The 12140-nt window shown below is 44.6% G+C and overlaps 2 protein-coding genes across 2 annotated transcripts in view; both read left to right on the top strand.

Moving 5' to 3' along the window:
• The first annotated feature begins 332 nt into the window (after positions 1–332).
• On the top strand, positions 333–3198 carry HSPA2 (heat shock protein family A (Hsp70) member 2). The gene has a single exon (XM_072838898.1). It carries the CDS (start codon positions 787–789, stop codon positions 2698–2700), a length of 1914 nt encoding a protein of 637 aa, XP_072694999.1. The 5' UTR covers positions 333–786; the 3' UTR covers positions 2701–3198.
• Positions 3199–5230: 2032 nt separating this feature from the next.
• PPP1R36 (protein phosphatase 1 regulatory subunit 36) overlaps positions 5231–12140 on the top strand; it is a 72546-nt gene continuing 65636 nt past the window's right edge. The window contains exons 1-3 of the mRNA XM_072837747.1: positions 5231–5256; positions 8245–8540; positions 9336–9405. Coding sequence (XP_072693848.1) covers positions 5231–5256; positions 8245–8540; positions 9336–9405 — 392 coding nt within the window. The remainder of the gene's footprint in view (positions 5257–8244; positions 8541–9335; positions 9406–12140) is intronic.

Below are 12140 nucleotides of genomic sequence, written 5' to 3' on the forward strand. Positions count from 1 at the left end.
GCCCTCACGCGCAGACCACGCCGAGTCCCGGTCGCTGCCGTTGGAAGGGCGCGGGAGGAAGAAGAAAAAAAAAAAAAAAAAAAAAGCTGGCTCCAGCCCTATTTCCTCGGAGCAGCCAACTCTGCAAGGACTGCCCCGCCCCCGCGTGCTACATTAGCTGGGACACTCGGCTTTGCACCGCCTTTCAGGGTTTAACAGCTCCGCCAGCCGCTCAGGTGGCTCCCCTTCCGCATCTCCTCCCCGTACCACGCCCAGCCGCCCCTTCCCCGCCCACTTGGGAGGTCCGCGCTGCTCATTGGTTGCGCGCTCTGCCAATCGAGGAGACGTAGACGAATCCCGCCTCAGGAAAGGCAAAGAGCGAGCAAAAGCGCTTACACCTGGCGGAGGGGGCGCGAGCCTAACGCCCGGAAGCTGCCCCGCGGCGCGCGGGGCTGGGCGGTCGGAGGCTCCCCGGGAGACGCGCGGGGGCCCTCATTAGCATAACGGCCGCCCCGCGCCTCGGTGCACCGGCCGGGGTCCCGCCCCTCACCCCACTAGAAGTCTGTTGGGCTGCGGGCGGGTCAGTCCGACCCAGGCAAGCCTGCGGCGGGCGGTCCTGGGAGCGGATTGGCTCCGGGAGTTTCCAGAAGGCGGCAGCGCGGCGGCTTATAAGAGCCGGGAGCCGAGCGGGCCGAGCGGGACTCGGTGTCTGCGCTCGCGGTGTCTGGCGTGAGGCGACCGTTAGTTGACGCCGCAGGTTTTCCGGCCCCAGGGTTGTCGCCTAACGTCGCCTGCCCAGCTCTCAGGATGTCTGCCCGCGGCCCGGCTATCGGCATCGACCTGGGCACCACGTACTCGTGCGTCGGGGTCTTCCAACACGGCAAAGTAGAGATCATCGCCAACGACCAGGGCAACCGCACCACCCCCAGCTACGTGGCCTTCACCGACACGGAGCGCCTCATCGGCGACGCCGCCAAGAACCAGGTGGCCATGAACCCCACCAACACCATCTTCGACGCCAAGAGGCTGATCGGGCGGAAGTTCGAGGACGCCACGGTGCAATCGGACATGAAACACTGGCCGTTCCGGGTGGTGAGCGAGGGAGGGAAACCCAAGGTGCAGGTGGAGTACAAGGGAGAGATGAAGACCTTCTTCCCGGAGGAGATCTCCTCCATGGTCCTCACGAAGATGAAGGAGATCGCCGAAGCCTATCTGGGGGGCAAGGTGCAGAGCGCGGTCATCACGGTCCCGGCTTACTTCAATGACTCGCAGCGCCAGGCCACCAAGGATGCGGGCACCATCACCGGCCTCAACGTGCTGCGCATCATCAACGAGCCGACCGCCGCGGCCATTGCCTACGGCCTGGACAAGAAGGGGTGCGCCGGCGGCGAGAAGAACGTGCTCATCTTTGACCTGGGCGGCGGCACCTTCGACGTGTCCATCCTGACCATCGAGGACGGCATCTTCGAGGTGAAGTCCACAGCCGGCGACACCCACCTGGGCGGCGAGGACTTCGACAACCGCATGGTGAGCCACCTGGCGGAGGAGTTCAAGCGCAAGCACAAGAAGGACATTGGGCCCAACAAGCGCGCAGTGCGGCGACTGCGCACCGCCTGCGAGCGCGCCAAGCGCACCTTGAGCTCGTCCACGCAGGCGAGCATCGAGATCGACTCGCTGTACGAGGGCGTGGACTTCTACACGTCCATCACCCGCGCCCGCTTCGAAGAGCTCAACGCGGACCTCTTCCGCGGAACCCTGGAGCCGGTGGAGAAGGCGCTGCGTGACGCCAAGCTGGACAAGGGCCAGATCCAGGAGATCGTGCTGGTGGGCGGCTCCACCCGCATCCCCAAGATCCAGAAGCTGTTACAGGATTTCTTCAACGGCAAGGAGCTGAACAAGAGCATCAACCCCGACGAGGCGGTGGCCTACGGAGCCGCGGTGCAGGCGGCCATCCTCATCGGGGACAAGTCGGAGAACGTGCAGGACCTGCTGCTGCTCGACGTGACCCCCTTGTCGTTGGGCATTGAGACGGCTGGCGGCGTCATGACCCCACTCATCAAGAGGAACACCACGATCCCGACCAAGCAAACGCAGACCTTCACCACCTACTCAGACAACCAGAGCAGCGTGCTGGTGCAGGTGTACGAGGGCGAGCGGGCCATGACCAAGGACAATAACCTGCTGGGCAAGTTCGACCTGACCGGGATTCCCCCGGCTCCCCGCGGGGTCCCCCAGATCGAGGTCACCTTCGACATCGACGCCAACGGCATCCTCAACGTCACCGCCGCCGACAAGAGCACCGGTAAAGAAAACAAAATTACCATTACCAACGACAAGGGTCGTCTAAGCAAGGACGACATTGACCGGATGGTGCAGGAGGCCGAGCGGTACAAGTCGGAAGATGAAGCCAATCGCGACCGGGTCGCCGCCAAAAACGCGGTGGAGTCCTATACCTACAACATCAAGCAGACGGTGGAAGACGAGAAACTCAGGGGCAAGATTAGCGAGCAGGACAAAAACAAGATCCTCGACAAGTGTCAGGAGGTGATCAACTGGCTCGACCGAAACCAGATGGCAGAGAAAGACGAGTATGAACACAAGCAGAAAGAGCTTGAAAGAGTGTGCAACCCCATCATCAGCAAACTTTACCAAGGCGGCCCTGGCGGCGGCGGCGGCGGTTCTGGAGCCTCCGGGGGACCGACCATCGAGGAAGTGGACTAAGCTTGCACTCGAGTCAGCGTAAACCTCTTTTCCTTTCTCTCTTTTCTTTTGTGTGTGTGTGTGTGTGTTTTTTTTTTTTTTCTTTTTTTGAAATGCCTTGGTGCCAAGTATGAGATCTGTTGTTGGAAGTCTTTAGCTAGGTGTATGCATATGAAAGGAAGGGTGCAACAACTTAGTTTAATTATAAAAGGTTAGTTCTAAAGTTTGAGTTTAAAACCATTATTTGAGGTTTCTCTTTAATGCATTTTGGGTGTTTGCTGACTTGAGCATTTTTGCGTAGCTTAGTTTGTGCATGGAGGTTTGTTTGAGATGGAAAACCTGAAGTTTGCACGAAAGTTCTGTGGAAGCTTGGTTACAATAAAATATAGAGAAGCTTGAATTGTTTATTTTTATGTACCTCTTTAAAATGAACATTGCAGTGATGTTAAGGACAGGTATACTTTTTGCAAACAAATGCATAAATACAAATTTAAAGTAAAGCTGAAATTTATCTCAAAATTAGTCTTCGAGTTTTCAGTTTTTCCTTCTCACTGTTTTACCCCTCTTGGTCTTTACTAAGATGAAATGTAACTCAGTCTTGTCTAATTCTCAGATGGGATTCCTGCTTTGAATTACTGACAACTTTTAAAGGGACAAGATGAAGGTGGTTCAGCAGTTTAGTGCCTGCCCTTGGCCCAGGGCGTGATCCTGGAGTATCTGGATTGAGTCCCACATCAGGCTCTCTGCATGGAGCCTGCTTCTCCCTCTGCCTGTGTCTCTGCCTCTCTCATGAATAAAATAATAAATAAATAAATAAATAAATAAATAAATAAATAAATAAATAAATAAACAAACAAATAAATCTTTAAAGGGACAAGATCTGGGTCAACTTTCCCCCTCCTTTTAATAAAGAAACCAGACATCTGCCAGTGTACCTAAGGCTTGGTTTAAGTTTTCAAGTGAAAATACACCTGAATATTCCAGTAAAATACAAGCTATATTCTGGGGTTAAGTATAGATTGATTCTTTTCTGTAAACTAACAAAGGTGGGGTAAGAATTGTCTTCTGATAATAGCCTGACATCGTATGAAACAAATTGCTTTTTTTGTGGCATGCGGGTGCCTGAAACAAAAGCTAGCAGGGCAAACTTTAAAGCTACTTAATATTAAGAGTCCAATTTAGTCAAACTTGTTTTAACTTTATTTTTCATGACTTAATTTCTGAGCTTATCCAAATTCCATAAGGACAGGTTTTCAACAGTTGCAATTACTTGGGGGATAGAGGGAGATAATTTTTTTCTTATTTGAGAATCATAATGCTTTTGCAATACTTGCCTTAAATCACTAGAATAGATTTTTTTTTAATTTTCATTTTTTAAATATTTGTTTTAAAGATTGATTAAAAAAGATTTATTTATTTTGGGGGGAGGGGTAGAGGGAGAGAGAAACCCAAGAAGACTGTGTTGAGCACAGAGCCCAATGTGTGGTGTGGGGCTCCCTCTCATCACCCTGAGATATCAGACCTGAGCCGAAAACCAAGGATCAGCTGCTTAACCGACTATGCCACCCAGGCATCCCAGATTTTCTTTTCTAAAAGACAAAACTGAAAGATGGTCCTGTATTTTGTAATATACCACTTGTTCATTTTCCTATAAATCTGATTTAAGATTGTTAAGATAAGAATGTTGCAACTCTGGGATCCACTGTCCTGAGCTTAAGCTTTAAAGTCTGCATCCTTAGGAGAAGGGGGTTCATATTTATAGTGGAATGACACTTCTGTTTTGTTCTGATTTATTCTCTTTAAAGGAAACTTGGGAGAAATTCAGAAAAGCTGATTGGGAAATGCATAATGTAATGTTTTCACCACATACAGACTTTGGAATCTCTTTTAAGTGATGTAGATTTGCTTCATGTTGTTCATAAGATAACAGTGCACTATAGGAGCTATATTTTTAGTAGTGGACCCTTCTGTACCATACCAGGAAGACTAATTTTTTAATAATATAAAAACTAAAGAACAAATTAGCCTAAAAATATTGAGCTTTGTAATAACTCTGGTCATGAGCTGTTTTTTATTTTATTTTTATTTTTTAAGGAGAGTCATTTGGGTGGGTGGGAGTAAGATAAAAAGGCAATTTTGAAATTATTTCAAAATAAACTTAAAAAAAATTTAAGGTCATTTCTCTTTACACTCTGAAAAGCTGAAGATAACTCAGGTTTTTCCATGCTGGTGCCACACTGGTGGAAAGTTTTCAGCAAAGAGGCATTAAGGGGGTTTAACTACACATAGCATTACATAAATACTTGGCAAACTACCTTAGTATTAACAGAATCAGGTGAATACTAGCTTTAGAGTGATGTTTAACATGAATTTTTACTAAGATAATGCTCATTCTAAGTAAACTTTTACTAGTCTTTTATTTGTTGAAAGCATTTATCCCTTGCTCTGACTTCAAAATGCAATGGAATTTTTCTGTAAGTGCAATTTGGTATTAGTATGATTCATTTTAGACCTTTGTTTAGAAGAGATTAGTTTCAAAAGTATCAGAAAAATGACCATCGTATGGCCTGGCCTCTGGTAAGTAACTTGCTGTAACAATATCAATCTATGTAGATACTCCATTTAATATTATTCTGAAAAGTAATTTGTAAGATTCCTCACCCTCTTGAGTGTTTTTAATTTAATTTTGTCTTCTCAAATTTATCTAGATCTGAATATTACGAAGGTAAAGCCACCAAAGTAGCCACTCAATGTTTCCAAGGATCAGTTGAAACTGGTAATCGGATAACTCCTGGGAACTCCTTAGCAGATGTTAGATCAGACATAGTCAAATGACAATGGAAAAAGTACTTGATACTAGGATGAGACTAAATTACAGCCTAAGGAATAATCAGCATCACTTGAACGTGAAAGTAGTGCTATATTAGGGACTAGTGGTCTGGACTAAAGCTAATGTAACATATATAGAATGCTAAGGGATTAAAAAAGAACAATTCTCAGAATGGGCAATTCTTACCTTGAATGTCAATATAGTTGTCCCTGTTTTGAGACAATAAATCTAAACACCTGTCAAAATAAGACCTAACAGATTGTTTCATAGTATTTGAGATGCATGAAATTTCAAAACAAGCTTACTCTAAAATTTTTATGGTATTAGTTTGATGTATATAGTGATAATTCAATAACATTTGTTCATGAGGAGCTATTAATGCAGTTCACATCTTTAAATTTAGCATGCATAATAGGATAGTGTATCACCTGTCAAGGAGACTTCATGAGAATTTCTTTATCCTACAAATTGAATGTAGTTTATAAAAGTTGTGCTGTGAGGCATGTTCCCCTTGCTTTTGAACACTGGAATTGAAGTTTTCAAGAATCTCAAATCCATACATCACAAGTCAACTGCTAAGACAATATATATGTTTAGGTTGAGAAACAACAGGAATATTCAGTTGCTTCTGTGTATGTCTAAATAGGAATGAGAAAACTGCCTTGAAGGGTTATCTGTAAGCATTACAATTAGATATAGAAAAATTAATACATTCCTTAAAGAGAAATTATAGGTTCTTAGAGGTAGCTCTTAGAATACTTTAGGGTATATGCATTCCTGAAATTTAATAGGATGATAATGTTAAAATGTCTTTCCCTTAGAACATATCAAGAAGCCCATTGGCTCTTTACTTTTTCAGTATAGATTGGGTTGTTTGTGAATTGAAGGTTGAGGAAATAAGCAAACAGAAATGAAGTTGATAATTCAAATACTGGCATTGCCATTTTCTTACAAATTCTAAAAGGTAGAATTATAATACTTTGAAAATCTGTTATGACTTTTTCATAGTATAAGCATACATTATATTCAGTTAATGTTTTGGACCTAAACTCTGAGACCAGCAACCTAGTTTTATATTATATGCTCGTAGTTATATGACCCTGAGAAGTTTCTCTTAATTAGAAAAAAAAAAATCATGTCTCATAGGACACTTGAAACTGTTAATAGGGCAGCCTGTGTCTCTGCCTCTCTGTGTGTCTCTCATGAATAAATAAAATCTTTTAGAAAAATTGTTAATAATTAGTAGCTTTATCCCTACTTTTTTTTAAGAGAGAGAGAGGCAGAGACACAGGCAGAGGGAGAAGCAGGCTCCACGCAGGGAGTCTGACGTGGGACTCAATCCTGGGTCTCCAGGATCACACCCTGGTCTGTGGAGGCAGACGCCAAACCTCTGAGCCACCCGGGCTGCCCCATCCCTACTTTATAACATCATGAATTTTTTTTAAAGAGAAAATTATATTTATATTTTTGGTTATGAGATTCTGATATTAAAAAAATCTAGTAAAAAATCTTTAATGAATAGGTCACTTTTAAAATAAATAATGAATATTTTACTCCCTTTTTGTTAGGGTCCGATAATACAGAAGCGTAAGATTGCCCCTAGAGAGGTTTCGAAGTTTACCTATAAATATTGTCCCTCTAGCACAGGTGAAATAGCTTGTAACTTTTACATTAGATCATTGTTTTTGGTTCTCAACTCTTTTACCGTAGTTTTGTTCATTAGACAGCCTGAAGTTAAACTATGGTGCAGTATAAAAGATCTTTGGTTTTCTATTAACATTTCTTCACTCACTGGGATAAACTGAGGAAGTTGAAGTGTGGTCTTCCTGACAATGGTGGTAAGATGAATGGATTCTATCCAGAGTTCTTGGTCTTTCTAGGCCTTTGTGGCGTGTCAGCTCATAATTTCTCCCTGTCTTCTCTCCACCCCAAGTTATGTACCTTGTTAGGTGAAAAATTCTTGGTGACTGGGATATTCTTAACTCCTATTCTAAATCAGTCATCTCAAATGTAGTAAGCCAGTCCTGAGGCCACAGGCTCAAAGCCACTGCCAGTGTGTACAGGTGGGTTTCCATATATCTGAACAGCAGTGGGAATATAGTTACTATTTAGGGAGCATCTCTTAACCTAATTAAGCTGTGGAGATAAAACAAAGGCAGAATATTTAGGCATTTTCAATCATGTGTTATCTAGCATTGCTGACATCAGTGTTGGAAGGAAAAATATCAGCCAGTCAGTTGCAAGAAGGAATTAGAAGACACAGACAGGATTTGAAAAGTGAAAAGCATGAATGTAAAAATATAATTAATACTGATTGACGCAAAGCAAGTGTCTGCTTTGAGCAACGCTAATTTTGAGTACTTAAGGATGGTGTTTTAGACACATTACTCCTTTAAAAATCTCGTAACCCCTGATTTCGGTATCTTCAAGACGATCAGAGTTGTCTTGCCCTGGGTAACACACCTGGTTATGCAGCAGAACCAAGTTATGAAAACTTCACTTACACATCCTCCCCTACACCTCCACCGGCCGCCTCCCACCCCCATCGACCTAATCTCAACTTGGATTTGAAATTCAGTGCCATTAAAATTTAGGACTAAGGGATCTTCCCTATGAAACTGAGTCTTGTTATTTCAATTAAGAACAAGAAACAGTTCAGTGGTTTACTTCACGGTTGGAAGGACCTAAAAGAATTGACTCCAAAAGAACCCCTGGGCAGCTTTACTATACCTAAGCCCAGAAGCCACCAGAGCACAGGTAGTCGGAAAGCAGAGCCCCGAGCCCGGGGCAAGGGAGCCGGGCGGAGGCGTCTCCCGCACCGGGTGGGCCGCCCCGCTGCCCTCTGGCCGCCCGCGCCGCCCGCCCCGGAAGACGCCCCGCCCCACGGGCGCCCTCGGGCCGCGGTTGCCCAGCACCGCCAGGCGGTTGCTTGGGCACCGGATTAGGCCGGTCGGTAGCGACCATGCCTCAGGTGCCGGAGTTGTATTCCCGTCGGAAGCGGTGGGACGGGCAGACCGCTTCCCTGCCGGAGGTGCGTGCAGCCTTGGCTGACCCCGACCCCGAGGCCCGGGCTGACCCGCCCCGCCGCCGCCTCCCGGCCCGCCGCTCCCGGGGCGCCCCCCCGCCCGCAGCCCCGCCCGCAGCCCCGCCCGCAGCCCCGGGCGAGCGGCACTCGGGGAGAAGAGGAAAACCCAGGCGAGGGAGGTGTACTCGGCCAAGGTCAGAATTGAATTCCGGTTCCCTACCCAGATATTTGGAAGTTCTGGAAATTCCACCTCAGCACCTCTAATTGATTGGTTGCAAAATAAATAGCCCTCCTGCGCAGGCAGCTGTCCTGCCCCAGGCGCGACCCCGGAAAGGAAGGGCTGGTGGGTTGTTACCGTCGTTGACAAGGTAAGCTTGTTCCTCGCCTACTTCCCCTGGAAGGGAGGCGGTGGCCGGGCGGGCTCCCTGGTTTTGAATGTCTTCACTCCTTTTCTCCGCGGAGGCTGCCCTGAGCCTCAGTTTATTGTGGTCTGAGTCCCAATTCATGAGTAAATTGTTCTGAGGAGTCTTGATATAGTGGTGCCGGCTAAGTGAAGTTTCCTTCCTTCCCTTCCTTTTCTTCCTTCCTCCCTCCCTCTTTTCCCTCTTTTCTACTGAAACTGCACTTGAATACAAAAGGGATAAAATCCTGGCTACGATTAAAACAAAAAACCTCCACAACACTTGAAGATTCTACATCTTTATTGAGTAAAGAGCAACAAGTGGGAATTGTTAAAAGTTCATTGTGACATGTGTATTGTAAATTGAATTTTTAATATTGCTGCAATCATTTCATTTACAGCAATTCAATTTGGATTACAATTGGGGATGTGGTACTGGAAAGATGAAACCAGAACTCTTGAATTCAGAAGGTATATTTTATTAAAACTTTATTATAGCTTTTATAAAAATTTCATGTGCTTAGGGTAAAAAACACACACACACACACAAGAGTATAACAAGCAAAATAAATATCTGCTGAAATTCCACGATCTAGAGAAAATCATTTTGGTCAGCAGACTTCCAGACATCACTTTTAATAACATCTATCAGCTGCTTCCTATGTACCAGACACTGTGCTAATCAGTTTGTCAATCCTTTGAAAAAGTTGCGTGCTCATCCAGTTTTACAGATAAAACTGAACTCAAAGGGTGAAGCAATTTAAAGAAAACTAAAAGACTTTGCCAAATGGCACAGCTCACAGGTGACAAAGATGATTGAAATCTAGATCTGTTTGTCTCAGAGTCCATGTTCTTAACTACTTTATAAAATTGCCTCTTTGAGTTACAAAAATAAAGTTCTACGTTAATGAGACCGTATTATACTTGCTGCACAATAGTCAATTCTCCAAAGTGAAATTATTAAATTAGAAAAATTGATTTTAATCTCCTTTGAGAAAATACTCTATGAAAAAGTGCATAACTCAACAGACAATACTAGCCACTATCTGCTGTGTACCTATTATGTGCCAGACATTTGCATGTTTTTAGATTCTTTTTTTTTTTAAGATTTTATTTATTTATTCATAAGAGACAGAGAGAGAGAGGCAGAGACACAGCCAGAGGGAGAAGCAGAGGCTCTATGCAGGGGGCTCGACGTGGGACTGGATCCCAGATCTCCAGGATCATGCTGCGGGCTGAAGGCGGCGCTAAACCTCTGAGCCACCCCGGCTACCCTGTTTTTAGATTCTTAAACAGCCATGAAAAGTGAGCATTAATACTTTCATTTTATAGATGAAGAAACAAGGCTCAAGAAGGTTAAACAACTGAACCAAAGTCATACAGCCAGTAAGTAGCAAAACTGACATTTTGAACCAGGGTTAGTCTGATGCCAAAACCTTTCCCCACCATATATACATACTGTTTCCCTCCTTTAGACAGTAGGCCCCTCCGTGGCAGGAACTGTCTTACTCATCTTTGTGTCCCTAGGAGTTGTCTACAGAACTTCACAGAGTACACCCTCCCCAAATATTTATTGAGTATTTCAATAAACCAAATCAAAGTACAAGTTAAATACATATTAAAACACCAGAAGGGGGATCCCTTGGGTGGCTCAGCAGTTAAGCATCTGCCTCCTGCTCAGGGCGTGATCCTGGAGTCCCGGGATCGAGTCCCACGTCGGGCTCCCCGCATGGAGCCTGCTTCTCCCTCTGCCTGTCTCTGCGTCTCCCTCTCTCTGTCTCTCCTGAATAAATAAAATCTTTAAAAAAAAAAAAAAAACAAAAAACACCAGAAGGGATCCCTGGGTGGCTCAGCGGTTTAGCACCTGCCTTCCGCCCAGGGCGTGATCCTGGAGTCCCGGGATGGAGTCCCACATCGGGCTCCCTGCATGGAGCCTCTTCTCTCTGCCTGTGTCTCTCATGAATAAATAAATAAAACCTTTTTAAAAATAAATATAAATTAAAAAAAACAAAATGTGGGTATAAATTTCAAGTGTCAACATTTTCTTTTTTCAGTTTATTAAGTGACATTTGGGGTGGGTTACCATTAGATTAATCTAATTCATTGGTATCAATTTCTCACCGACTTTCTTACTCATAAAATATTTATAAACCAGTTTCTTTTGGTTTATTAACAAATTATTCTTTAAAAATGGCATGATTGGGGTGCCTGGGTGTCTCAGTCAGTTAAATGTCTGCCTTTGGCTCTGGTCGTGATCCCAGGGTCCTGGGATCGAGCCACATTGGGTCTCTGCTCAGTAAGGAGTCTGCTTCTCCCTCTCCCTCTGCCTGCCACAATGCTTACTTGTGCTCTCTCACTCCATCAAATAAATAAAATATTTTTTTAAAAAAAAATAGGATAATTGATTTCCACTAATTTTGGAGAATATATGTGTGATGGCATGATTTAAAAGGTAGATTATATGGCATCATTTTGAAAGGCCAGATACAAAAATTAAATCTATAATTCCGTTTATATTTAAGTTTAAAATAACAGGCCAAAAAAAGAACTGTGATGATAGAGGTCAGACTAGTGGTTACTTTGGGACATTAGCAACTGGCAGGGGATGGGGGAAGGTGTCAGAGAACCTTCTGAGGTGCTGGAAATGGTCTAAATATTGATCTGGGTGGTGGTTACATGGGTATGTACATAGTAAAAAATTCATCAAGCTGTCCACTTAAGATTTATGTACTTTGCTACATGTTAAATCATACCAATTTTAAAAAGCAAAAAACCAAACCAAAACAACACACTAACTCCAGACGGTGGAGTACACAAAATAGGAGCAGTTAGGAGACAGAAAATAATACTATGAAGAATAGATGGGTGATGGCATGATAAATCTCAGAGTATCAGGATGACCTTGGGAGTCCAGCTGCTGAGGACAGTACCAAGGAAGAGGAAAGTAGACCTTTGTATGTTTAGGCCAGAGCTAGTGTTTGGAGTTGATGGAAATGCAGGTACTGATTTCTTTTTAGAATTAAGCATATGCCATCACAAAATAAAATGTGAGAAGACTCATGAGCAGCAACAAGCTCTTTTTTTTTTTCCAGAAATGATTTCAGAGACTTTTGTCACCCCCGTTGCTGGTAATGGTGCAGGGCCAAGGCAGTGGTAGGGGTGGGAGCACCAGAGGCAGAGGGAAGGCCTGTTCAGTCACTGCACTT

Source organism: Canis lupus, chromosome 9 (assembly GCF_048164855.1).
Source record: "Canis lupus baileyi chromosome 9, mCanLup2.hap1, whole genome shotgun sequence".
NCBI classification, from domain to species: Eukaryota; Metazoa; Chordata; class Mammalia; order Carnivora; family Canidae; genus Canis; species Canis lupus.